This window comes from Anolis carolinensis, chromosome 1 (genome assembly GCF_035594765.1).
Source record: "Anolis carolinensis isolate JA03-04 chromosome 1, rAnoCar3.1.pri, whole genome shotgun sequence".
Classification (NCBI taxonomy): domain Eukaryota; kingdom Metazoa; phylum Chordata; class Lepidosauria; order Squamata; family Dactyloidae; genus Anolis; species Anolis carolinensis.
The window spans coordinates 24,848,072-24,873,632 of record NC_085841.1 but is presented as its reverse complement, the minus strand read 5'-3'; the positions used below and the strand labels follow the sequence as shown (position 1 = coordinate 24,873,632).

At 45.5% G+C, this 25,561-nt stretch overlaps 2 protein-coding genes across 2 annotated transcripts in view; both read left to right on the top strand.

The window, feature by feature from the left end:
* camkmt (calmodulin-lysine N-methyltransferase) overlaps positions 1 to 25,561 on the top strand; it is a 796,752-nt gene that overhangs the window by 586,437 nt on the left and 184,754 nt on the right. The gene's annotated exons all lie outside the window — the stretch shown is intronic.
* On the top strand, positions 2,115 to 11,978 carry six3 (SIX homeobox 3). Its single transcript, XM_003225174.4, has 2 exons — positions 2,115 to 3,443; positions 9,812 to 11,978. The coding sequence occupies exons 1-2, from the start codon at positions 2,626 to 2,628 to the stop codon at positions 10,002 to 10,004; spliced, it is 1,011 nt and encodes a 336-aa protein (XP_003225222.1). The 5' UTR covers positions 2,115 to 2,625; the 3' UTR covers positions 10,005 to 11,978.

Below are 25,561 nucleotides of genomic sequence, written 5' to 3'. Positions count from 1 at the left end.
ACATACACCAAGAGGACTTTATACGCCTACATTTATATACACATATGCAGGCCTGTGTATACGAGTGTGCATATATAGAGAATTCCACGAGTGTCTGTCTAAGTAGGTGTGCATTTCCACCCACTTGCTGGATTTTAACAAAATATTTTCACTATGTTTCCTCTTTAAAAAAAAAGATAAAAGAACTGAGGAAATCTAATACTGAAGAGGTGAAAGTGACCATAGGGAATGTGTATTATCTCCATACTCTGGGCAGAAGAATAAAACGCACAACAAAAGAGACCGTGGGGTTTATTACGACTGAGGGGGAGTGGGAAATGGGAAATAATTTGCTGGAAGTTCTAAACTCTAACCCTCACCCTCTTCTCGGACGAAATTGGCTGAAAAGGGCATTTCTCCCCTAATTCTGGGACACTTTAGGAGAGACTGTGGGGTTGTTGTGGACTCGAGTGGGAAGCACATCCCAGCAAACCCAACCGGGATGAAGTCGGAGAGGCTTCTTTTTTCTCCCTGGAAGGACCCAAACCTGTGCCATTTTCCACATCCTGGAGATGGAAGGAAGAGTTTGGCAAAGTTTCTCTGAGAAGCTGAATGGATCCCCTGTGAATCTTCAGTGGGTGGGTGGGTTTGGGGGGGAGAAGGAGAGGAAACTAACCTGATTCTCCCCCCTTTCCAACAGGCTCCATCCTTGGGAGGCCTCTCCTGGCCGGGTCAGCGGATGGGCCTAATGATCTCATCTCGCTTTTCTTTCCCCGGCGCTATTAGTGCTCAGATAGGCAGAAACGAAGCGCAACTACGTGCAAATCATGTGCAAATCGTCTCCCCTCGGAGCCCTTTTATATCCCACGCGGGGCCACCGTCTTCGCCTGAAACCACACCGCCACCTTCCTCCCTTTCCCCATTTTTATTTTGAAGGTGTGTGCTTCTTTGCCCCTTTCTTGAACCAGAAGAAAGAAGCCAGTCTGGGGGTCCTGCAAGAAACAAGAGGAGGAGGAGTGTGTGTGTGTGCTAAGAAATGGCTTTTGAGGATCAGGGGTCGGGAGGAAAGAAGGTGGAAGTGGGAGAAGTGGGAGGGAAGAGGGTACGACGGGAAGGAAAGGGAAGAAATGGGAAAATCGAGAGGAAAGGTGTCATAACTGGGATGAAAGAGAGTGTAACTGGGAAGAAGAGGGCATAACTAGGAAAGAGTGTAATTGTAAGGAAAGAAGGAATAACTGGGAGGAAAGAGGGTGTAAGTGGGGGGGGGGGGGAAAGAGGAAAGATGGCATAACTGGGAGGACAGAGGGTGTAACTGGGAGAAGAAAGGGCATAACTGGGAGGAAAGAGAGTGTAATTGTAAGGAAAGAGGGTATAACCAGGAGGAAAGAAGGTCTAACTGGGAGAAGAGCGAGAGAAGAGGGAAGAAGAGCGAGAGAAGACTGGGAGGAATAAGGGTGTAACTGGGAAGAAAGGTGGCATAACTGGGAGGAAAGAGTGTAATTGTAAGGAAAGAGGTTATGACTGGGAAGAAAGAGGGCATAACAGGGAGAATCGAGAGGAAAGATGGCATAACTAGGAGGAAAGAGGGTGTAACTGGGAGGAAAAAGGGTGCAACTGGGAGAAAAGAGAGTGTAATTGCAAGGAAAGATGGTATAACTGGGAGGAAAGAGGGTGTAACTGGGAGGAAAAAGGGTGCAACTGGGAGAAAAGAGAGTGTAATTGCAAGGAAAGAGGGTATAACTGGGGGGATCAGGAAGAAAGAGGGTTGAAGGGGGCTGTTGTTGATAGAGGAAGAAAGACCGGGCAAAGTGGAAGTGCTAAGCTTAGTAGCTGCAGCGATTAAACCCCCCCACACACAACACACATACACAGGGAGGCTTTCCTCCTCCTTCTCCTCCTCCTCCTCGTCCTCCGGCCCTTCCCCTCCTTCTCGGGCTGGCTACCTCCTTCCTTCCTTCCTTCCCTCCTTCCTGGCTTGCTCCACTCCCCACTCCCCTCCCCTCCGCCTTTTGGGCGAGAGCCCCCTTCCTCTGACGTAGCCCCCGATGATTGGCAGGGCTGACAGTGATTGGCAGCCCGCTGCCATGGCGACGCCCCAACGACGCCCGGCAGGCCAATAGAAAAAGCGAAACAAAATGCTCGGGCGCCCGCACTACGCGGCGGATTGAGGAGAGAGAGAGATATTATGAGGCGGTGGCGGTTGGCATTAGGGCGACCGCGGCCGAGTCACTGAAAGCCCCCCGGTTTGTTTTTTTTCTCTCCCGGCAGCAGGGGGACTTTTGGGTGTGCGCGAGAGAGAGTGTGCAAGAGACAGACCCAGAGAGAGGGAGAAAGAAAGAAAGAGAGAGCGAGAGAGGGAGAGAGCTCGGATGCCTTCCTGGACGCCTGCGTGGGGCTGATCGCGAGTGGGAGCGAGGAAGGGGGGCGCAGGGTTCGGCCGAGGGTCTCTATGCGGCTGCGGATGCGCGTGGGGTGCGTGGGCCCCCTTTCCCTCCCCTCCGCCTCCTCCTCCTCCTCCTCCTCTTCCTCCTCCTCTTCCTCCTCCTCCTCTTTGCCTTGATCCCTCTTCTCGCCCCTTCCTCTCTCCCATCTCCTTCTTCTTCTTTCTTGCCGTGCCCCCGCTCCCCGTCCGCCAGGCTGGGTCCCATGGTGTTCCGATCCCCTCTAGAGCTTTATCCGGCCCACTTCTTCCTGCCCAACTTCCCCAGCGAGCCGCACCCGGCCCACCACCACCCGCACCGCTCGCTCCTGCTGGCCAGCGGCGGCGGCGGAGGGGCCACCACCACCGGACCTGGAGGCGGAGGCGGAGGCTCGGGCGGAGGAGGCGGCACTGGAGGCTCCTCCGGCTCCTCGTCGTCGTCGTCGTCGCGCGTGGGGCCCGAAGAGCTGTCCATGTTCCAGCTGCCCACGCTCAACTTCTCCCCCGAGCAAGTGGCCAGCGTCTGCGAGACGCTGGAGGAGACGGGCGACATCGAGCGCCTGGGCCGCTTCCTCTGGTCGCTGCCGGTGGCGCCGGGCGCCTGCGAGGCCATCAACAAGCACGAGTCCATCCTGCGGGCCCGGGCCGTGGTGGCCTTCCACACAGGCAACTTCCGCGACCTCTACCACATCCTGGAGAACCACAAGTTCACCAAGGAGTCGCACGGGAAGCTGCAGGCCATGTGGCTCGAGGCCCACTACCAGGAAGCCGAGAAGCTGAGGGGACGGCCGCTGGGCCCCGTCGACAAGTACCGCGTCCGCAAGAAGTTCCCGCTGCCGCGCACCATCTGGGACGGCGAGCAGAAGACCCACTGCTTCAAGGAGCGGACTCGCAGCCTCCTGCGGGAGTGGTACCTCCAGGACCCCTACCCCAACCCCAGCAAGAAGAGGGAGCTGGCCCAGGCCACGGGACTCACCCCCACCCAGGTCGGAAACTGGTTCAAGAACCGCCGGCAGCGCGACCGGGCCGCCGCCGCCAAAAACAGGTCAGTCCCACGCCGGGGAAGCAGGGGAGGGGAGGGGAGAGGCCACGGGGAGGGGGCCTGGGGCACTCTCCACTCTCGCATAGTCGTCCACGCGTGACCAGGAACCCACACCACTCATGTGTTTGCTCAGGAGGGAGTGCGAGGGATCGAGTCCTTTAGGGATGTTTAAGGGGGAACGTGACCAGGGACCCCCGAACCCACCCACGTGAAGTTAGGGACCCCCAACTCTCCCACATTCTCTCAGGAGGGATCCTCAACTCTGGCGTCCTTTAGGGAGGAGGTTTGGGGAACCCCCGACCCCCACGCGTCCACCCACGGGTGAACAAGCGGAAGGTCAGGGATACCCAACTCTCTCAAGTTCTCTCAGGAGGAAATGTGAGGGCTCCCAACTCCCACACTCCCTCCCAACTGCCGCGCTTCCGCCCACGCGTGATCAGGAACCCCCCCAACCCAGCCACAGAACTCTCACGCGTCCTTAAGGGAGGTTTGGTCCCACGCCTGACCAGGGACCCCCAACTATCCCACGTTATCTCAGGAGGGAGTGTGAGGGCTCCCCAACTCCCACACTTCCTCCCAACTCTCCTGCTTCCCCACCCACGCGTGACCAGGGACCCTCCCAACCCACTCACGGAAGGTCGGGGACCCCTCAACTCTCACGCGTCCTTGCAGGAGAAGGTTGGGGGACCCCCAACTCGCATGCCTCCTCCCACGCTTGATCAGGAACCCCCAAGCCCTTCTCCTCGCCATGGCCAGCGGTTAGGTTGCCTTGCTCGGCTTTCAGAGCCTCTTTTCCTCCTCCGAGATCGCGATGTTGTCAGCGTGGGTCCCCTCTCTATCAGGACAAAAAGCCAAAAGAGACCCGAGCCTTGAGCGGGGTTCTTTCCCTCCTTCTAAAGAGACGCTTCCTTTAAAAACCCGCGGTTTTCTCTCTCCCTTTGGGCCCGTTCCAATCATCCTGCCAAGACATGTGTGTTTGCCTTTCCATTCCCCGATTGGGTTTCTCCATGCGATCCCAGTTGCAAAGTTTTGCCTGCTCGCCAAACTCCCTCCTGTCCTGCTCTTAAATTTATTTGAAAACTGGACTCTTTTTTACCTGCTCAAATTCTTCCCAATTCCCCGAACACGTGTGTATCTGCGTGTCCGTTTGAGTACCCGCAAGAATAAAGCGAGGGATCTAACTAGAGACCCATTATCATAAGAGAGAGAGAGAATGAGAGAGAGAGAGAGAGAGAGAGAGAGAGAGAGAGAGAGAGAGAGAGAAATGGCCTGGAGCGGAAGCCGTCCTGCTTTCCCTTCCGCGGACAATCCTCGGGCACAAATCGGTCTGTAAATAAATCCTCCCTCCTCGCCACTTGCATTGGCGTTCCGACTACTGTTATGATTTGATTCCAATTCTCCGAAATGCCACTTGGCCCTTTTTGCTGTGGCTTGTCAAAAAGAGAACACGAAAGGATGAACCTCGAGCTGGAACAACAAACAATGCAATGCGTGGAGGGAAGGAGGGATGTGCTTCTTGATCTCTGCGTCAGGCAAAAACCGCACTAAACTTTTTCCCTCGCTCCCTTCTCAGCTTTGCTCTGTAAATAAATAGTCTAAATAAACCAACAGCATTATGGAAAGCAGACTTCTGAAGGGGGCTGGGTGCGTAGACGAGGAGGCAGCTGTTTCTCTATTGTTCTTATTAATTATAAAGCAAACAAACAAATCCATTTGCTATAGGGGGGGGGGGGGAGAGAATAAAGAGAAGACAGAGGAAAGGACGCCAAATGAGTCAAAGCATTGGGGAAAGTTGTCTGTCCCTTCCCTCCTGAACCTAGTATTTATTTTTAAAGGGGTTTCCCCTTTGGTTTAGGGGTAAATAATATCCAGGGTCGGGTGAGAACAGCCTGGGAGACTCAAAAGCAGGATTTTTGTGGCGCGGAGACCCCTTTGCGCTTCTTTTTGTGGCTCGCAGGCCATTCAAAAAGGGGGACGTGGAAGGAAAGGTGCCATGAAATAATGTGGAACAAAAGGGCGACCTCCCTCCCTCCCTCGCTCCCTTCCTCCACCCAGACTTTCCCGATTCCATTCCAGGCAAAAAAAATGGGGAGATTTATTGTGAATTTGGAGGGAAGAGAGAAGGCAAGAGGGAAAGGCGCACAGAGCCCCACTGACATCCCTCCAGTTTGGGCAAAAGTGCCTGGGATGTATGCACAAATGCAATAAGCAACGGGAAATAAACACTGGGAAATGTTTATTGGGAAACTTTAGAAAAGGAGGTCGTTCAATTTCTCCAAATGGAGAGATTTATTGTGAATTTGGAGGGGGAGAGAGAAGGCGAGAGGAAAAGGCGCACAGAGCCCCACTCGCATTCTTCCAGTTTGGGCAAAAGTGCCTCGGATGCATGTACAAATGCATGTTTATTGGGAAACTTTGAAATAAGAGGTAGCCACTGATAGGAATTTTATTTTATTTTTTAAAAAAATCAGGACACTGAGGAATCATAGCAGTGAGCTCAACTGATCCTAAAATCCGCTTGTGCCGAGATAGAATTCCAAAGCATTTTAAGAAGGAGAGGAGAATTCGGCCACATGGTTTTACATTTTTACATTTATCCTTCGCTTTTGGAAAGGGAACTTTTCCTTCTCTCCCTTCCTCCACTTTTCCATTCCCGGCCACGCGCCTTTCTTGATCCGATTCAGTAGGAGCCTGAGATAACATGGAGAATATTCTACTAAAGTTACACATTATTATGTTTCCCTCTGCCTTTGTGACACCCTTCTCTCCTCCCCACGAAAAGCACGCACCCAAATCTGGAACAATCACCAAATCTGGTATAGTTGTCGACAATGGTAGGGTTCAGTGCCCGGGATTCCTTTGTCTGTCCGTCCCTCTGAGTCTTTCCAAGCTCACTTTCAGAAACCAACCCTCCTGGCCACAAAAATAAACAATATAGGGACGGGTATCCCAACAAGGGAATGGAGTGCCTCTGTGACCCATGATTTGGGAAAGGCTGCTTTCTCTCTTTGTTGTTATAACAGCCACAGAGGCTGATGTCTTTGTGTGGGTGTTTTATTTATATCCCCAAGACAATACCTTCCTTTCCGCGTGGGATCTCGGGTGGCCCTTCCTTTCCACAGCTAGGCTCCTGGGGGGACTCTTTGTGACCCTCCACGCTGCCAGTGGACAGGTCACTACTGGTGGCTGGGATGGACTGGAAAGGTTAAACTAAGGCCCATCATCCTCCCCCCCTTTCCCCCCGGAGAGAACCGTTGCCTGAGTGACAAGATGGGAAAATATTATCTGGGAGCAGAATAGTATTTTGCCCCAAAAAGGTGGCCGGCGAGGTGTGAGCGAGGGAGTCCCTTTTTTGTGTTGTGTTTCACCCCCCTCTCGAAAAAAAAAGAAAGCACAGTGTAAAAGGCTTTTCTTTGCAGCTGCTTTTTGAAAAATCTTTCTGACTTCTCCTTCCCTCCCGCCTTATTGAAATCCTGAGGAAGAAAGAGAAAGTGTGTGTATATAAATTTGTGTCTGTGTATATACTGGGGAGATTAGTAGTTGCGAAAGGGACGTGGAGGCCTAAAAAAGAGGGAAGAGGCAAGTCCACGGGCCAAAAGTCACAAAGGCGTCTGATTTTTATATAGTTTTAATAATTTTTTGGGGGGGAAATTGAAAAGATATTGCACGCAATGTAATGTCATTTCCTATTTATACTGCACATTATGATATTGAACATTAGAACAAAACATAAATGAATGATGAAATATTGAAACCCCTTCGTGACTTTTGACCCCCCTTGTAAGTATCTATGTGTACATTCGGGGAGATGAGTAGGCGCCCAGAAGGCCGGAAGAAAGGCTGGATTTACACTGACATATAAATGCTGTTCAACCTTCATTATAAGGCAGTGTAGATCCAACCAAAGCGGCAAAAATCCAAAGAAAAAGTGGAGGTGGTTGTTTTGGAGACTGGAAGTGGCTCTTTTCAATGGGGTTTGTTATTTGCGGGTAAGGCAGAGTTGAGGCAAGGAGGGGCGTGTCTAGACTGGGCCCCTGACTGACTTTCCAGAATGCTGGGATCTAGAGTTCTTAGAAGTCTCAGGCTGGTTCTACTCTGACCACATAATGGAACTGCATCGAACTGCATTATATGGTCAATGGATTACTATGTAATACAGTTCAACTGCATGATACGGTTCTATACTGACCATATAATGCAGTTCAATACAGGTTAAGTTATAAGATGACTATACAATGCAATTCAGTGCAAGCTGAGTTATATGGCTGCGCACCCACCATACAACGTAGTTCAAAACAGGCCGGGTTATATGGTGACCATACAATGCAAGTCAATGCAAGCTGCAATATATGCTTCTTTACTCACTATACAATGCAGTTCAATGCAAGCTGAGTTACACGGTTTTACAGTGACCATGTAATGCAGTTCAATGCAGTCTGTGTTATATGGTTGTGCACTGACCATACAATGCAGTTCAATACAGGCTGAGTTATATGGTGACCATATAATGCAATTTAATGCAAGCTGCATTATATGCTTCTTTGCTGTTCAATGCAAGCTGAGTTATACGGTTTGACACTATGTAATGCAGTTCAATGCAATCTGAGCTATATGGCTGCACAATGGCCATATAATGCAGTTCAATGCAAGTAGAGTTATATACTTCTTTGCTGACCATACAATGCAGTTCAGTGCAAGCTGAGTTACACGGCTTTACGCAGACCATGTAATGCAGTTCAATGCAGTCTGAGTTATATGGCTACGCACTGACCATACAATGCAGTTCAATGCAGTCTGAGTTATATGGCTATGCACTGACCATACAATGCAGTTCAATGCAGGCTATGTTGTATGGTGGCCATACAATGCTATTCATTGTAAGTTGAGTTATATGCTTCTTTGCTGAAAATACAATGCAAGCTGAGCTACACGGTTTTACACTAGCCATGTAATCCAGTTCAATGCAGTTTGAGTTGTATGACTGTGCACTGGTCATATAACGCAGTTCAATGCAAGTCCAGCTATATGCTTCTTTGCTGTTCAATGCAGGCTGAGTTATATGGTTGCACACCCACCATACAAAGTAGTTCAAAACAGGCCGAGTTATATGGTGACCAAGGCTGTAGGGGGGGGGGGGGTTAAGGGTTAAAACCCCCTCCGATTTTTTTCAGATTTTTAAAAAACCTGGTTTACTCATGAATTTTAACTGGTTAACCAAATCTCCATGAGTGTCCAATAAAGTTTATCTGTCTTGAGTGTCCACTGAAGTTTATGGATGGAGCCTGATTTCTAAATTATTTTGTGTTATAGAACTACTCTTCATGATTCCCTAAAAAAAGTTTCAACCCCTCCCCCCCCCCCGGATTTTTTTTTCTGGCTATGGTCCTGCTGGTGACTATACAATGCAATTCAATGCAAGCTGAGTCATATGCTCCTTTGCTGACCATACAGTGCAGTTCAATGCAAGATGAGTTACACGGTTCTACACTGACCATATACTGCAGTTCAATACAGGCTGAGTTATATGGTTGCGCACTCATCATACAACGCAGTTCAAAACAGGCCGAGTTATGTGGTGACCATACAATGCAATTCGGTGCAAGATAGATTATATGCTCCTTTGCTGACCATACAGTGCAGTTCAATGCAAGATGAGTTACACGGTTTTACAGTGACCATGTAATGCATTTCAGTGCAGTCTGTGTTATATGGCTGTGCACTGACCATGCAATGCAGTTCAATACAGGCTGAGTTATATGGTGACCATACAATGCAATTTAATGCAAGCTGCATTATATGCTTCTTTGCTGACCATACCATGCTGTTCAATCCAAGCTGAGTTATACGGTTTGACACTATGCAATGCAGTTCGATGCAAGCTGAGTTAGATGGTTCTACGCTGACCATATAGTTCAAACCATAAATCCTGTACTGCAAGAGTTTGCCTTCCGTAATTCTTCTAATGTTTGATAGACTTAGTATACTCAGGGATTGAAGTTTTGTCTCTTTTGTAGTAAGTCTATACTTTTTTGTGCATTCTCTTGTTTCAATTCGTGCAGCGTAGAAGCCTGGGATGCAGTTCAGGCTGTATTGTGTGATCCGGGCAGAGTCTGGAGGCGGAGGGCGGTGGGTTTGCTTCCTCTCGCCTTTGCGCCTCCTCTCCGTTTCTCTCCTTTCCTCTCCCGGCTGGGTCTCCTCTGCCCTCTTACACAGCCTGGGCCTCATTCTAGGGCCAGCTTGGAAGTTTATAAGGCAGCCCGGACCCCACGGTGCTCGTCCGGCCTTTGTTTGGGGCGCCTGCGTGCGGGTTGTTGTCCCGCGTGGCGTGCTTCGCTCTGCATCTCCTCTCCTTGTCCGCTTCCTTCCCTCAGGCTCCAGCACCAGGCCATCGGACAGAGCGGGATGCGGTCCCTGTCGGAGCCGGGCTGCCCGACCCACAGCTCGGCCGAGTCGCCCTCCACGGCGGCCAGCCCCACCACCAGCGTCTCCAGCTTGACCGAAAGAGCCGAGACCGGCACCTCCATCCTCTCGGTAACCTCCAGCGACTCAGAATGTGATGTATGATAACGGAAAGGAACGCCAGCCGTGTAACTTTTTTCTTTTGGAAAATAATAATAATAATAACAACAACAACAACAACAACAACATAACAACATAAAATTAAAAATTACATAAACCTAAGGAGAAAGAGAGCGAGCGAAAGAGCGAGGGTGAAAACAACCCCAAAATAACAATTAGGGGACCACAAAAGAAAAAGATATTTAGAAAGGCACAAGGAAGCCCCTCATTTGCAAACTCCCTCAGTCCAAAATACCGAACAATCCTCCTCCTATTCATAAGGAAACTGACATTAAATTAAAAAAAAACTCAAGCAAAAGGAAAAATAAGCAACTCATTGAGGGGAGGACAGGACACAAAAGGAAACAAACCACAACTTGGACGGCTGGCGATACTGCAGCAGGGGAAAGAAAATATTATTATTATTACTATTATTATTATTGCTGATGATGATGGTGGTCATGTTTTGCTAAGTGACTATTCTTATTGAGGAAGGAAGGGAGGAAAGCAGGAAGGACGGAAAGAAGGCGATCTTTGTATTCTTTGTCGGACAAAACAAAAAATATATATACCAAGCACGTTGGAGCTCTCTTTTCTTTTCTTTTCTTTTTTGTTCGGGGGTTTTTTTTTTTTGGTTGGTCTCATCATGGTTCGCGCTTTCCCATAAAGACTGCATTTTCACCCATTTTTGCATGACGGTGATGATTCAATTTGTATGGGGAGGGGGAGGGAAATATCATATTCTCTATAATAAATGGACAAAAAGAAAACAATTATAAAAAAAAGACTTGGGAAAGGGAGGGGAGAGAAGAAAGGACTACGCGGTCAAGTTTGTACAAAAAAGAGAAAGGAAAAAAATTAAAAGGAACTCTTTGAAGAAAGAGGGAAATGACAAATGTTTATCTTATCGCCTTTCGGTTGGATTTTTAAAAAAATCAATGTGTCTCTATGGATCTGTAAATCCCCCCTTCCCTCCAATCCTCAAATATGCGATGGTTTAAACTAGAGGCAATTTTTGCCCCCTTTTCTCTTCCCTTCCCTCGTTGGGTTGCTGTTATTATTATTTTTTTAATAATAATAATTTGTTTTATTTTTATTCTTTGGTTCAACAGACAATCATTTTCTTCGTAAGCACCTTTTTTTCTACACTTCTGTCACTGCCTGTTTGTGGGTACTGGTTTTAAATGTGGAAAAAGAATAGTTATGACTGTAACAGATTTTTATTTTTATTTCAAAATTTTATATGAATTATGTATATCTTAAGCGATGCGGTCCTCCCCCCCTCTCCTCCTCCGGTTTGTAATATATGTGTAGAAAAAAATGCTTGTTTATGAGATTTTGGGCTCTTCTTTTCCTTGTCTTTCTTCTCTCTTCCCTCCTCTCTCTCTCTCTCTCTCTCTCTCTCTCTCTGCCTCCTCCCTTTCTCTTTCACTCTTGCCTTTCTTTCTTTTCTTCTTCTCCTGCTCTTTTCGCTCCCTCCCTCTTCTAATATATGTGTAGAAAAAATGCTTGTTTATGAGATTTTGGGCTCTTCTTTTCCCTCTCTCTCTCTCTCTCTCTCTCTCTCTCTCTCTCTCTCTCTCTGCCTCCTCCCTTTCTCTTTCACTCTTGCCTTTCTTTCTTTTCTTCTCCTCCTGCTCTTTTCCCTCCCTCCCTCCCTCTTTGATTTTCCCCAGACTCGAGTTCCTTGCACAAACTTTGCCGTCAAGAGGTGACGGATTCAGTTTCCAAAAGAGACCTTGGCGACAGACGAAACCCAGGCATAAGGTGTCACTATAGTTCTCTTATGCAAAAATCATTTTATTCCCCTAAGTACTTAAAATAGCAGCTTTCTTTGGGGGAGGGAGGTTGAAATCTCTTCTTAAACTCCGCTTAGGACGCTCATGCCACTGTTTTCCTTTACTGCGTGTTTATCTATATGTACAAACTTTCTTAAAAAAAGAAACCAATCAAATACAGTATTCCATTTTTTCTTATCTATTCAGCGACGTTGGTGTTTTTCCTCTGATTTATCTCGGAAATGATGCTTAAATGATTATATATTTTTCTAAATACATGTTGATTTCGGTGGGGGCTCGCCTTGGATCCATGGCTGTCGAACTTCCTGTTCTAGAAGGGCTTAAGCCGAAGCAATCCCGCTTCAACCCGTCCCAGGCTCCAGGACTGGCTTCCTCGGAAGTAAGTCCCCTTCCAGTTAATGCAGTTGCATACCACTTGAACTGACATGGCGCAAAGCTGTGGAAATGTGGAAGTTGGGGTTTTCTCTGCCAAAGAGTGCCAATGCCTCACCAAACTACAACTCCTAGTATTCCATAGCATTAAACCATTGTTCAAGTGGTGTCAAACTGCCTTACTTACGTACTTACTTACTTACCTTCGGAATGGACTAGATGGCCCTTGAAGTTCCTCCATGCTGGGCCCATAACCCCAGATTCCCCAACAATCCAACTCTCAGATTCGATGAATCTAAACCGATTCAAGGGACGAACCTCTGCCCATCCTGAGATGACAGGGAGCGTATTCAAATTGTGTTGTCGAAGGCTTTCATGGCCGGAATCACTGGGTTGATGTGAGTTTTCCGGGCTGTATAGCCATGTTCCAGAAGCATTATCTCCTGTCGTTTCACCTGCACCTATGGCAGGCATCCTCAGAGGTTGTGAGGTCTGTTGGAAACTAGGCAAGACGGATTTATATATCTGTGGAAAGTCCAGGATGGGAAGAAGAACTCTTGAGAAGCCATTGGAATCCACAAGCATGTGGACAATTTCAGCAGAAAGGAGGAAAGCATGAAAATGAACAAAATCTGTCTACCAGTATTTTTTTTAAAAAAAACTAAAATCAGGACAGTAACTAAAGAAAAATACTCAGAAAACAGGGGAATTCCAGACAGAACACAGTCAGGGCCAGCTAACACCTCCTAATAAAGGATTCCCCCAGGCAGTAAGCAGCCAGTTCTTGAATCTGCAAGGCCATTCAATGCTAATCAAGGTGGCCAATTGCTACATTAACACTCGCCTCAAACAGACAAGTGTTCTTTCTCCAAATCTGGACCTTCCACAGATATATCAACTCCACTTGCTTACTTTTCAATAGACCTCACAACCTCTGAGGATGCCTGCCATAGATGCAGGCGAAAGGTCAGGAGAGAATGCTTCTGGAACATGGCCATACAGCCCGGAAAACTCACAGCAGCCCAGTATTCAAATTACCGGTAGTTTCTGTGGCTTTGTGACATCCCGCTGCCCTTCCCGTGAAAGACACTCATCCAAATCCGGAGTTGTTGACGATTTGGGGGTCTTAGTCGGTTGACATGCCAGGCCGCTTTGGGGTCACGTCAAGCCCTTGGAGGTGGGGGCCAAGGCCACTCAGCTCCATGGGAATGCCTTCAGAGTCAGCTTTGGGTGCTTTGGGATCGGATCCCGCACCCAAAGCCAGGTCTCGAATGACTTCCCAATCCCACGGAAGCCAAGATGACCCTTTGAACTAGCCATGGCTCTAGGGAAGGGAGAATATCCTGGGGAGGAAGAAGTGTTTCCACGCGTGTAATTCGGGTGGGTTGGGAAAAAAAACACTCATTCGCTTTCCTTTAAAAAAATATTTATTAAAATAGTCATACATTTGTAAGTGTTTGTTGCCTACAGTGCAATGTTTCCCAGCTATTAGTGTTTCATTATCCTTTCTGAGGTATTATCTTGTCTTTAAGGGGTCACAGTCTTCTATTTGAAGAGCACATATAAATTGACTCTAAATTAATATCCGCTTCCTCCTTGTAGGATCCCTTTTGTACAGTTTTAGTTTAAATATACTTTTTGATTGAGATGTTGAATCACTGGTTGCCATTCATTAGCAAAGTTCTCTCATTGTTCTCCTCTTGAAAGTACAGTTATTTTGTCCCTTATTAGCAAGTCTGTAATGTATTTTTCCCAATCTTCTATCGGAGGTTTCTCTGAGGTTTTCCTTGCCTTCCTTTTCTTGAGGGTCCATTAGCTTGCCTTTCGCCCCACTCCTTCCCAGTCTGGCGAATGGGGCACTTTCTCAGCCCAGTTTCCTTATTGTTTCCAAGTTTCAGACATTTACTCCCCTTAGGTTGCTGTGAGTTAGCCATACAGCCCGGAAACCTCACAGCAGCGCAATGATTTCGGCCATGAAAGCCTTCGACATATTTACTCCACTTCCTTTCCGCCTAAATACTCGCTTTGGTTGCGCCTAGGAACACCCCAAGCAATACTTCCGAGGGTTTTTTGGTTTTGGACAGTGTGTGTGTATATTTTGAATCCTTTCTTCGAGGCCGGATCTGTCCAGGTGACCCTAATCCACCCCTCTGAAACCCCACGAACTTGCTCCGGTTGGCTTTCCTGGCTTTCTCTCCCCCAAACCCCCCACCCCTCGACTCCCAAGGAGACGGTTCCAGGGGCTGAAAGGGGTCTTTCTTTGCTTGGCGCATTCGAAAGTATATTCCCCCCACCCCCCACCCCCCAAAATTACCCCCTTTCCCCTTCCACATCCGCCCCCGCTTTCTCTGAGCCCCAGGGTAGGTTAGTCAGGCGCGAATTCAAGGAGAGGTGGATTCTAAAACTTGTTTTTACTTGAAAATAGACTTCGGAAACTTTGCTTAGAATCAGGGAAGGACGCGCCTGGCCTTTTCGGGCCACTTTTCTCTTTCTGGGAGTGGGAATCGTGCCCGCGGAGTGGGTTGTGCGGCTTTGGTGTCGGAAGGATTTTCGGAGGGAAGCTTTGACACCGGAAGACTCTTTCCTCCTGTTCCTAGACTTTGCGAGAGGGTTAGAATATCCTCGTCGCTGTTCTTCTCCTCCCTCCTTCCTCTCTTTTTACACCGCTTCTCCAATCTGGACTCTTGATTTAGCGAGGCGAAAGGATCTGTAAACAAACCTCCATCCTGTTTAAACTCCCAGAGGGAATGGGGTTGGACCAGAAGGAGAACTAGGGAGGCTTCTGAACTTCTGCCGCTCTCAGGAGGAAAGACTTCTCAGCTCTTTTCCTTCTTCTTCTGACTCTGGCTGAATCTGCACTGCTTGAACTGCATTCTATGGCAGTGGGGAGCCAGTCAGAGCTAGGATCGGGACCCTTGACATTGAGTCTGTTGGGTTTGATGTTTGGATCTGTCTGGAGCCTCTCGCGACGGAGAAAGAAGGGCTCAGAAAAAAGAGTCAGACATAGAAGAAAAAAAAGAGGGAGAGAAAATCCACTTACTTTGATTGATTTATCCGCTTGTTGGGAATATCGTGATTTCGAGCTTAGGGAAGGATGGGAATGGTTTTCTCAGACAGTCTGTTGGTGAACTAAGAAGTGGGGGAGATGGGCGCTCCTCGGCTGGGAAGGAGGAGACCTTTTCAGCAATTTAGGCAGCAAGGCCAAGCAAACCCCGCATTTTCCAGCAGCTTTTTTTATTCCTACGGATATTAAAACAACCTCAATACTGTATGTATTTGTGTATATATACTACTGTACATATTTCTAGATAATGTTTGTATACACATACACCTACATATATGTATACACACATATATGTATTCATATGCATACACATGTACACACATTATCTATCTATCTATCTATATATATATATATACATACACCACACATACATACGCATACACATGTACGCACATTGTCTATATAAATATATAAAAATATACATACACATCACACACATATGTATATATATGTATACATATGTACACACATTAACTAGATATATATAAAATATACATACACGCAGGTGTGTGTATATACATACACCACACACACACATACATATGCATACACATGTACACACATTGTATATATATATATATATATATATATATATATATATATACATACATACATGCAGTTGTTTGTGTATATGCATACACACCACACACACACACACATGTATATATATATGCATACACATGTACACACATTATCTAGATATATATAAAATATACATACACGCAGGTGTTTGTGTGTCTATACATACACATACATGTATACTATGTATATGTGTGTGTGTGTGTGTGTGTGTGTGTATACACACACACATATACATATCAATCACACATACATACATACCTGATTCCCCCCAGTCGTGGTTTGGCTCCACTCCCTTACCCTACTCACTTACATCCAGGTTGTAGTTTGGGTTTGAAACCATACTTAGTAAGCATCTGCTTCTCCCAAATAAGTCGAATTGCCCCAACAATTCGTAGGAATTTGCCCCCCCCCCAATCCGAAATACTTGCAAGAAGTTCCCATTTGCTCAGGATGGTTGATCATGCTCAAGCCTTAACTTTCGGGCTTCATCCTTGATCAGAATAATATCATAAAACTTTATTTCTAAACCTCCCTCTCTCCCCAAGGGACCCAGGGCGGTTTACAGACGCAAAACAAAAGGGCAAACGTTCAGTGTCTCCAATCACAAACACATCAAAATAATACAAGATAATGTACAGGAACAACAATAAACTAAGAACAAAGAATTAATCATCCAGTTGTAAATAATAATAAAAAAATCCAATAAGACATGATAAACTAAAACATGAGTAAAACATTACAACATATACCCTAAAAGCAATTAGGATACAGAAGCAGAGAGTGGGTCATTTTGCCCCTAAAGAAACCCCTTTTCCTCCAACCCCACAAGCATTGGCTTCAGAGAGGGCTCACCTCCAGAGCCCTCCCTGATCTTGTTGATTCCATCCCATTGCGTTTCATGGGACTCTGGAGAAGCAAAACCTTATGGGCCAGAGCCAGCTCCAATGGCTCTGAAAGGGTTCGAAGAAGCTTCTTCGGAACTGTTGCTTTTCAGTCCACTTCAATAGTCAGTGTATAGACCCATACAATACCGTTTGAACTGTATTTAAGCTGCATTATATGGCATTGCGGGTTTCGATTTCGTATGAAGTGGGTTCAGATGAGATTGAACTGGTCCCTGAGCTGGGAAGGAGAAGCAGAAAGACCTCCAAATCCCTCGTTTAGGATTCCACATTTTCTCCCCTCCGAATTGGGTGTGGAAATATGTTGGCCTGAAATGCAGCAACTAGGAACGTCCAGTGTTCTGTAATATCGAATTCCCTTTTTGGAAGTAAACCCACAGAAAGGAGTTGGTCATTGCGTTATTTTGTCCCTTCCACACAGTCATATAACCCAGAATATCAAGTCAGAAAATCCCACAATATCTGCTTTGCACTGGGTTATCTGTGTCCACACTGCCATGTATTCCATTTCAACGCAGATAATGTAAGATTTTATTCAGCTGTGTGGAAGGGTCCTGAAACAGCCAAAGAAAGGAGATAATTCCAGAGTTGGTGCCAAGGTTCCCACCTTCCAACTTGCCCCAAGGAGAAAAGGAAAAAGGAATGTGTCAGGAATTCGATGCCTCTCTCCATAATATTCTGTCCCCTGTTGATTTTCAGTGTTGTTTGTGGAATCCATTAATTTATGGCTCGCCTTTTCCTTTTCGGAAGGAGGAAGATTTGGGATTCTGCTTTGTCTGGGTTTCAGGTCTTTGCAGGAGATCTGAGTTCCTTGGTATTACTGGGAGGTTTGAAATGAACTTTCTTTTGGTTCCAGACATTGTAATCTCTCATTTTCTGCCAAGTTTTGAGATTAAAATGAGATTTCCAGTCAGTCTCCTTGCAGGCTTGTGCGTTGACGGGGCTTGATTCGAAGTCGAGATGGAATCCAGTTTAAAACTGGTGGGGACGGGACTTAATTCGGTCTGAATTTGAGTTTACTTTTGGCTGTGAATACTTTTCTCCAGAAGAGACTTGGAGATTATTTTATAAAGAAGCGTTCGGCCTTTGAGAAGGAAATAATGGATGTTGTCCCCTTTAGATACTAATCGGCAGGTTTTCGGGGGATTCGGTGGGATTCGGTGCCTTGCATGGGCAAACTTGGGCCCTCAAGGTTTTTTGGACTTCCGCTCCCACCATTCCTAACAGCCTCAGTCCCTTTCCTTTCCCCCCTCAGCCGCTTAAGCCAAAACACCTTGAGGGTCTAAGTTTGCCCATGCAAACCCTCTACTCTCCTCCTTTTTGGTGATGCTTTTGACCTTTCTGAAAGCCTCCTTGAAAAGCATTGATGTCCTCCTCCTCCCACCCCCTTGTGGGAAATGAGCCTCGATTTTTCCAGAGGTCATTATCAAAATTCATAATTTTGGCTCCCAAACCTGCCCTTGACTTATACAGTACTTCCAGGGACATACAGGACTTCTCCTTCTCCCTCCTGGCTTTGTTTTCCTTCCCTTCTACTCTAGGGACTTTTACTTCCGAGTCGCACCATTCAAGCCTATGGCCTGGGCGGTTTCTCAAGTTCCCCTCTAGAAAAGACATTTAAAAAAGCGGAAGAGACAAAACCCGAAGTTGCTGCAGGGTGGACAAAAGGGAACCTCAATGGTTGATTGAGGTGTAAATCTATGAAAATCTGCATCTAAGCCTCTGCTCGCGCCCCACCGGAGCCATCTGCCTTGGGAAGATAGGGCCTATCGAAAAACGCCAAACTGGGGGCTCCCCTCCTTCGCCCCCGATCGTTATCGACAGCCCCCTTCTCCTGTATTAGTTTATTATCCGGGACAAGCTGGACTGTTGATTAAGATGAAATTACTCGGAAGCTGAAGTGCGTTTTGATCAATAGGCGAGAGCCAAGGCAGGGGAGTCGAGGAGGAGACCAGATGGCAGCCAAGGCGAGGAAGGAAAGGGGGGGGCGGGGGGCGGGCGAAGACACATGCAGGCAGGCAGTGCCGCCTTGCGCCGCCAGAGGGCGCTGCCTCCAGAGAAGTGATTGACAGGTCTGGAAGCGGGCGGGGCGCAGTAGAGGACTCTGCACTAAGTGTGGTTCCTGCCTCTTGTTTCCAAACTTGGGGGAGGTAAAGTTGAGAACCCGCGGCTGCGTCTTCTTTTTTCCCTTGAAGGCACCCATACAACAGAGTGTGCGCCTTCAAGTCACCTTATGACCGACCCTTATGGCGACCTCATAGTTTTCCCGAGACAAAGGAGAGCATCACCAACTACAGTTCTCAGCATCCCAGAACATCTAGCCATAGCAGTTTGTTGGGGAATCTGAGCTGTGAGGTTCAAAAAATCAATCATCAATGTAGCAGAGTCCTAGAAGTAAGCTTCATAACCAGCAGAAACTTACCTGTGGTGAGCTAGGATACTCTTCCATTCATCAGGATGGTTTAGGATTGCAGAGTCAGAACTTTAAGTTCAAAAATATCTATTGAAGTAGAAGAGGTACATTCTTGATAGAAAAGGTCTTGGAGGTAACTACATAGCTTACTTTTTTCATGTCAGGAGCGACTTGAGACTTCTGGTCTGAGAGAATTGGCGGTCTGCAAGGATGTTGCCCAGGGAACAGACCGGATGTTTGATGTTTTACCATCCTGTAAAGTTATGTATTTATTTATCCTGTTTATAGCCTGCCTTTCTCTACCACGAAGGGGACTCAAGGGGACTCAAGGAAGCGTACATGTGGCAATTATTCAATGCCTTAATACATACAAAATTAAGCCTGAAATAGATTGGATTAAAAATTAATACATATTAACATTTAAAACATTCAATATTAAAATCATGCCATCCAAAAATCGTACTTTGAAACTTAAAAAGGAAGTTGTCTCACAGAATTTCATTATTACATCATCAAGGGGGGGGGGGTTTAGAGACAGTGGCTAGCACAGTGGTTCTCAACCTGTAGACCGTGGCCCAGCAGTGGACCACCAGAACGAAAATCTGGTCCCTTAACTTCCCTCCTCATTATTTTATTTCTGCTCCTTTCCGAAGAGCTGGCCATTGCATTGGATAGACCACATCTAGATTATTAAGTATGGTTTTCTGTGAGCAAGTAGATGGCGACTACTCTGGATGGCATATGTTATATATCAGAAACTAGAGCTGATGTGCTCTATCCAATTCAATTTTCTGAATCAGCAACCCAAATAATCAAACCGAATCTAAAGTTGACCAAAACTGATTCGTAACCCTTTTGGTACTAATGATGGAGAGTGGTCCCTGCTCAAAGTGAACCTGCTCAAGTGGGCCCTGGTAAAAAAAAGTTTGGGAACCACGGGGCTAGCAGGAGGAGGAAAGACAAGCCATTTCTGGGAAAACATGAATAGAAATGTGAGGAAAGGAATCCCTCAGCCTTGGCCTACTCATTGAAGACTGGAAAGTTGATGACGCTTAGAAGCAACCTTGGAGTATTTTTGCTAACTAGTTCTGATGGAATGTAACCTCCAGCCCATGATACTAGTTGGAGGTTTCTCATCCAAGCATTAACCAGGGCCGACCCTGCTTATTTATTTATTTAGTATATTTATATACCGTTTTTCTCAAGTCTGGGGGGACTCAAGGCGGTTTACAATATATTAATGGCAAGATTCAATGCCAACGTACATATAATAAAAATTTATTTATTTATTTATTTATTACATCATTTCTACCCTGCCCTTCTTACCCATCAGGGGACTCAGGGCGGCTTACAATATAAAAACACATACATCAAAACAATTTACATCACATTTAAAAATCAATTTAAATTAAAATTACATTAAATTAAGAGCTTACATTAAAGACCTACATAATTATACATATAAATATACATTCAAGGCTTGCTTTAAGTCCAAATGAGGTCTGTCATTGAGTCGTGTAATAACTAAACACTGACATATAACTATAAATTAAAATAATTAAAACCACTAAACATAGGCATGTACAACATTCAAACACTAAGACAAAGCATTAAAACATCTTAATATAAATATTAAAATCACATGATCCAAAAATTAACTTCCAAGACCTTGACAGTACCAGAATCCCAAGCCCTGCTTGTGGTGCTGCTTTTCTGCATTTTCTTAGCTAAGGAATATTTAAGAGTGATTTGGCCAATGGCTAAGTATATAATTCCTGAAATATAGCCTCCAGCACTTTGTGTTTGTTTACGAACTCCCATCCAAATACTATCCAACGCTGACCCTGTTTAGCTTCCACAACGTGACCTTTAGGGTCTCAATCCTAGAAATAGTTTTCTGTGTTTTGGGCCTTTGAGTTGCTCTTGTTAGGACTGGAACCATTGCAGTGCCGGGGATTTTCTTTAATGGTCAACACAGGATGGTTCTATATTGACGCTTAACCTAGGGCTGATCCGACATAAGTGGTCAGTGTAGAAAGAGCAACAGTCACCCCTGAGGTTAACTTTCCTGAATGAATTCAGGAGAACTCACAACCCAGTGGTTGTCGCTAGGCCCGAGCTGTGAAGGTTTTCCAGGCGCTGCCTGAGTGTTTCCAGCGGCCCCCTCTTGCCCTCTCCAGAAGCAAGTGAAGCCGGAGCAGGGGGGGAGGGATTTAAATGCATGTACTCCCACTGACCTTTAAATCTCCCTGCTTCGGCTAATCCGAGTTGTATGCATCTGCCGTCCACCTGAAGGGCTTGGCTTTGAGGAAACATGGCCTCCCGACCACGAATGGAAGGGATTATGGGCAGCAGTATTCGACCAGCTTGCTTTGAGACACCCCCTCAATGATTTTTTTTCTTGCTTCTTCTTCTTCTTGGGGAAGTGGTTAAATAGTGTTGCTTGGAAGCTCTGCCAGTTTTCCAGCCCGACAACGCATTCCACGCTCTTATTGTTTGGACAGGAAGTTTCCAACAACGTGGGGTGTATCTACACTGAAGAATGAAGACAATTTGACACCAATTTAACTGTCATGTCTCAATGCTATGGGATTCTGGGAGATGTAGTTTGGTGAGGCACCCAACACTTTTTGGTGGAGAAGGCTAAAAACATTGTTAAACTACAATTGGACAACATGGAGTCTCCGGAATTAGAAGCATAGGTTAAAGCGACCCCCCCCCCAAAAAAAACCTTGTAAAATCAAATGGCAGAGAAAGAGGGTTGGTTTCTAGGGTCTAGGATAAATCTAGCCTTCATTCCCTTCTGTTTTTTGCTTCCAAGTCCGGGGAGATGGTGGAGTTCTAGGAGAGGGATTTATTCCAGGTCCACTTCAGTCCCTCCAATGTGTGTGTGTATGTGTGTTAGTTACTGTAATCCAGATCATTACAATCAATGGGAGTTCCCCATATAGTTTTGAGCGAAGGATGCCTTTTTGTTGTTGTTGTTCGTATGTTTTTATGCAGGCAGATTAATCCGAGGCGTGTAGTTCTGTGTGTTCAAACTTATGCCAATCTGCCTGAAAACACACGTTTCGTGGGAAGATCCACATATGATTGCAAACATATATGTGTGTTGGTATATACACAAAGCTACAATGAGCTGTATCAATCCACCTGCATGCATGCATATGTATGCAAGTGTGTGTGTGTATATATATATATAATGTGTGTGTGTGTGTGTGTGTATATATATATATATATATATATATATAATGTAAATATATAATGTATGTATGTAAATATAAAGTATATATATACTGGTATACAAATAGACACCTGCACGCTCTCATATACAAATACACAGGTATGTATGTAATGTATACACACATACATACATACCTGTGTATTTGTATATGAGAGCATGCAGGTGTCTGTTTGTATACCAGTGTATACACAAAACTACATTCAGTTGTATAAATCTACCTGTATATGTGCACATATATATATATTTACACATATTTATGTGTGTACATGCTTTTCTTTACGTACACTTATATAGACAAAACTATAGGCACTTGCATAAAGCTGCCTGCTAATATGTGTATGCATATTTCTCACATACAGTAGATTCTCACTTATCCAACATAAACGGGCCGGCAGAACGTTGGATAAGCGAATATGTTGGATAATAAGGAGACATTAAGGAGAAGCCTATTAAACGTCAAATTAGGTTATGATTTTACAAATTAAGCACCAAAACATCATGTTATACAACAAATCTGACATAAAACGTAGTTCAAAATGCAGTAATGCTACGTAGTAATTACTATATTTATGAATTTAGCACCAAAGTATCACGATGTATTGAAAATATTGACTACAAAAATGCGTTGGATAATCCAGAATGTTATATAAGTGAATGTTGGATAAGTGAGACTCTACTGTATGTGAGAAACAGCATGGTTTGAGCTTGAGTATTCAGATCCCCACAAGGCCATGTAAAACCAGGGAGGAATCTTGGAGGAGTTACTCTCTCTCAGCCTCAGAGGAAGGCAAAGGCAATCCTTCTACCAATCAATCGCACCAAGAAAATATCTTAGAATAAGGTTGCTATAAGCAGCCAGGCAGGAATACATAATCAAAGCACCCCCAACTGATGGCCATCCAAAACACACACAAAGAAGGAGACTCTACCTAACTGTGGGGCACATATTCCAAGACTGAACAGCTCTAACTAGTCGGGACTCTTTTTGCTAATGTTTAGGTTGAATCTCCTTTCCTGGAATTCGAAATCACTGCTCCATATCATAGTGTCTAGAGCAGGGGTCCTCAAACTTTTAAAGTGGAGGGCCGGTTCATGGTCCCTCAGATTGTTGAGGGGCCAAATTATCATTTGGGAAAAAAAATCCTATGCATACTGCACATATCTTATTTGTAGTGCAAAAAACTCCCCAACAACAATCATTTATTTATTTATTTGCTACATTTATACTCACCCCGAAGGGAACTCAGAGCGGCTTACAAGTTGTATGTACATACAATATATTATATTACTAGCTTTGCCCAGTCACGCGTCTCAAAGCCTGGCTGTTTTCTGGAGGAGCTGGAGCTTTTTGTTGTATGAATGTAGAGGCATGGATGAGGGGTTGTGCTTCCAAGTTTAGTGTTTCTGGGATGTGTAGTTTTGTTGTTTTGCCCTAGGCCGAAATTTCATTACCCTTTTATATATATAGATTAGCATAGCACAATATTAGCATTATATATTACTATATTGTACTATACCACTATACCATATTATTATTAGTAATATTACATTTTTTATATATATATATATATATATATATATATATATATATATATATATATATATTACAATATTAATACATTGTAGTATTATTATTAGCCGCCCTGAGTCCCCTACTGGGTGAGAAGGGCGGGGTAGAAATACTGTAATAAATAAATAAATATTATATTGTATTACATTATAATATTATTCTCAATATTATATGTATACACAATATATTATATTATTACCATAGCACAAAATTAGTAAATGAACAATACAATATTTAAAAATAAAAACAATTTTAACCAATATAAACCTATCAGGATTTCAATGGGAAGTGTGGGCCTGCTTCTGCCCAATGAGACAGGCAAGTTAATTAGGATTATTGTTGTTGTGTGCCTTCAAGTCATTTCAGACTTTTGGCAAGCCTAAGTCTACAACTGAAGGCGGGGGCCAGGTAAATGACCTTGGAGGGCCGCATCCGGCCCCCGGGCCTTAGTTTGGGGACCCCTGGTCTAGAGCTTGCGAGGAAGTCACCTGCTCGTGCCCTCCCTTTCCATTCCCTCCGGCAATTCCGTCCCTCCTTTGTGCACCTCTTTTCCCAAATCCCTCACCCAAGCGAACCTAGGTAAGCTGTGTTTGGGGGTGGGTTTGGGAGTTCTTCCTGACCACGATGGTCTCTGTCTCTCGCCCTGGAAGTGAGGCAACGGGGCGGCCTCGCAGAGAAAAGAAACGGGGACGTTGGTGCCCTGGCCGGGCTGCGATTTCCCTCGGTTAGCTGAGCACCGCTTCTCCCATTCGTGTTCAGTCATGCGGGGCCTGATGGAGCTGCTCCACGCCGCCCGGCCCCACTGTCCTGGATTCAGCCGAGGGGGAAGGACCAGGAGGAAGCGGATGGAGACGAGGCCAGCAACAGAAAACACACACACACACACACACACAGGGCCCTTGGCGCTATTGCCCTCTCCACTCAGACACAATCCCTCACCGTCGCTGTGGCCCCATCTACACTGACCATTGACTGCAGCTTCAAATCGGGATTGAAGAAAGCATTTTCGCTGTGTAAATTATTATATGGGAAACCCTGGGACCAGATGGTGATGGTACAAAAACCACAGAGCACTGATGCACATTCAGGGCTTTCTTTCGCATGCTTTTGTGGGAGTTTGTGTTAGCAGAGAGAAAGGCATTATTAGGAATTATTGCACCCACTCTTTGGGGCAATAGGCTTCTGGAAATAAATGACAATCATAACCTTATTGAAAAGGGGAAATGATGTCACATCCGTTTGGCAAATGCGAATCCTTATCAATATGTGGAGACCACTTTTGAAAACCGCTAGTCAAGGAAAGCATGACCTTGTTAGAAGTCAACTCTTTGAACAAGCGATATTCACAAGCATTCATGTAATGGCACACAGGTAACTCAGCTGTTAAACTGAAGAACCATGTCTTTGAACTGCCAAGGACAAAGACGTGCCACTACAAAAATATATTTCGCCTCCAGAGGATGGTTGTTTCTTTAAAGTTGAAATTGCAGTTGTAACTGCAGTTGTAATTGCCCAAAACATATACACTCCTTATTAGTTTAAAGTATACACTCAGAGATTTAAAAACAAAACAAAACATAAGACTTCTTTGAAAAATAACATATCTTGTAATGTAGC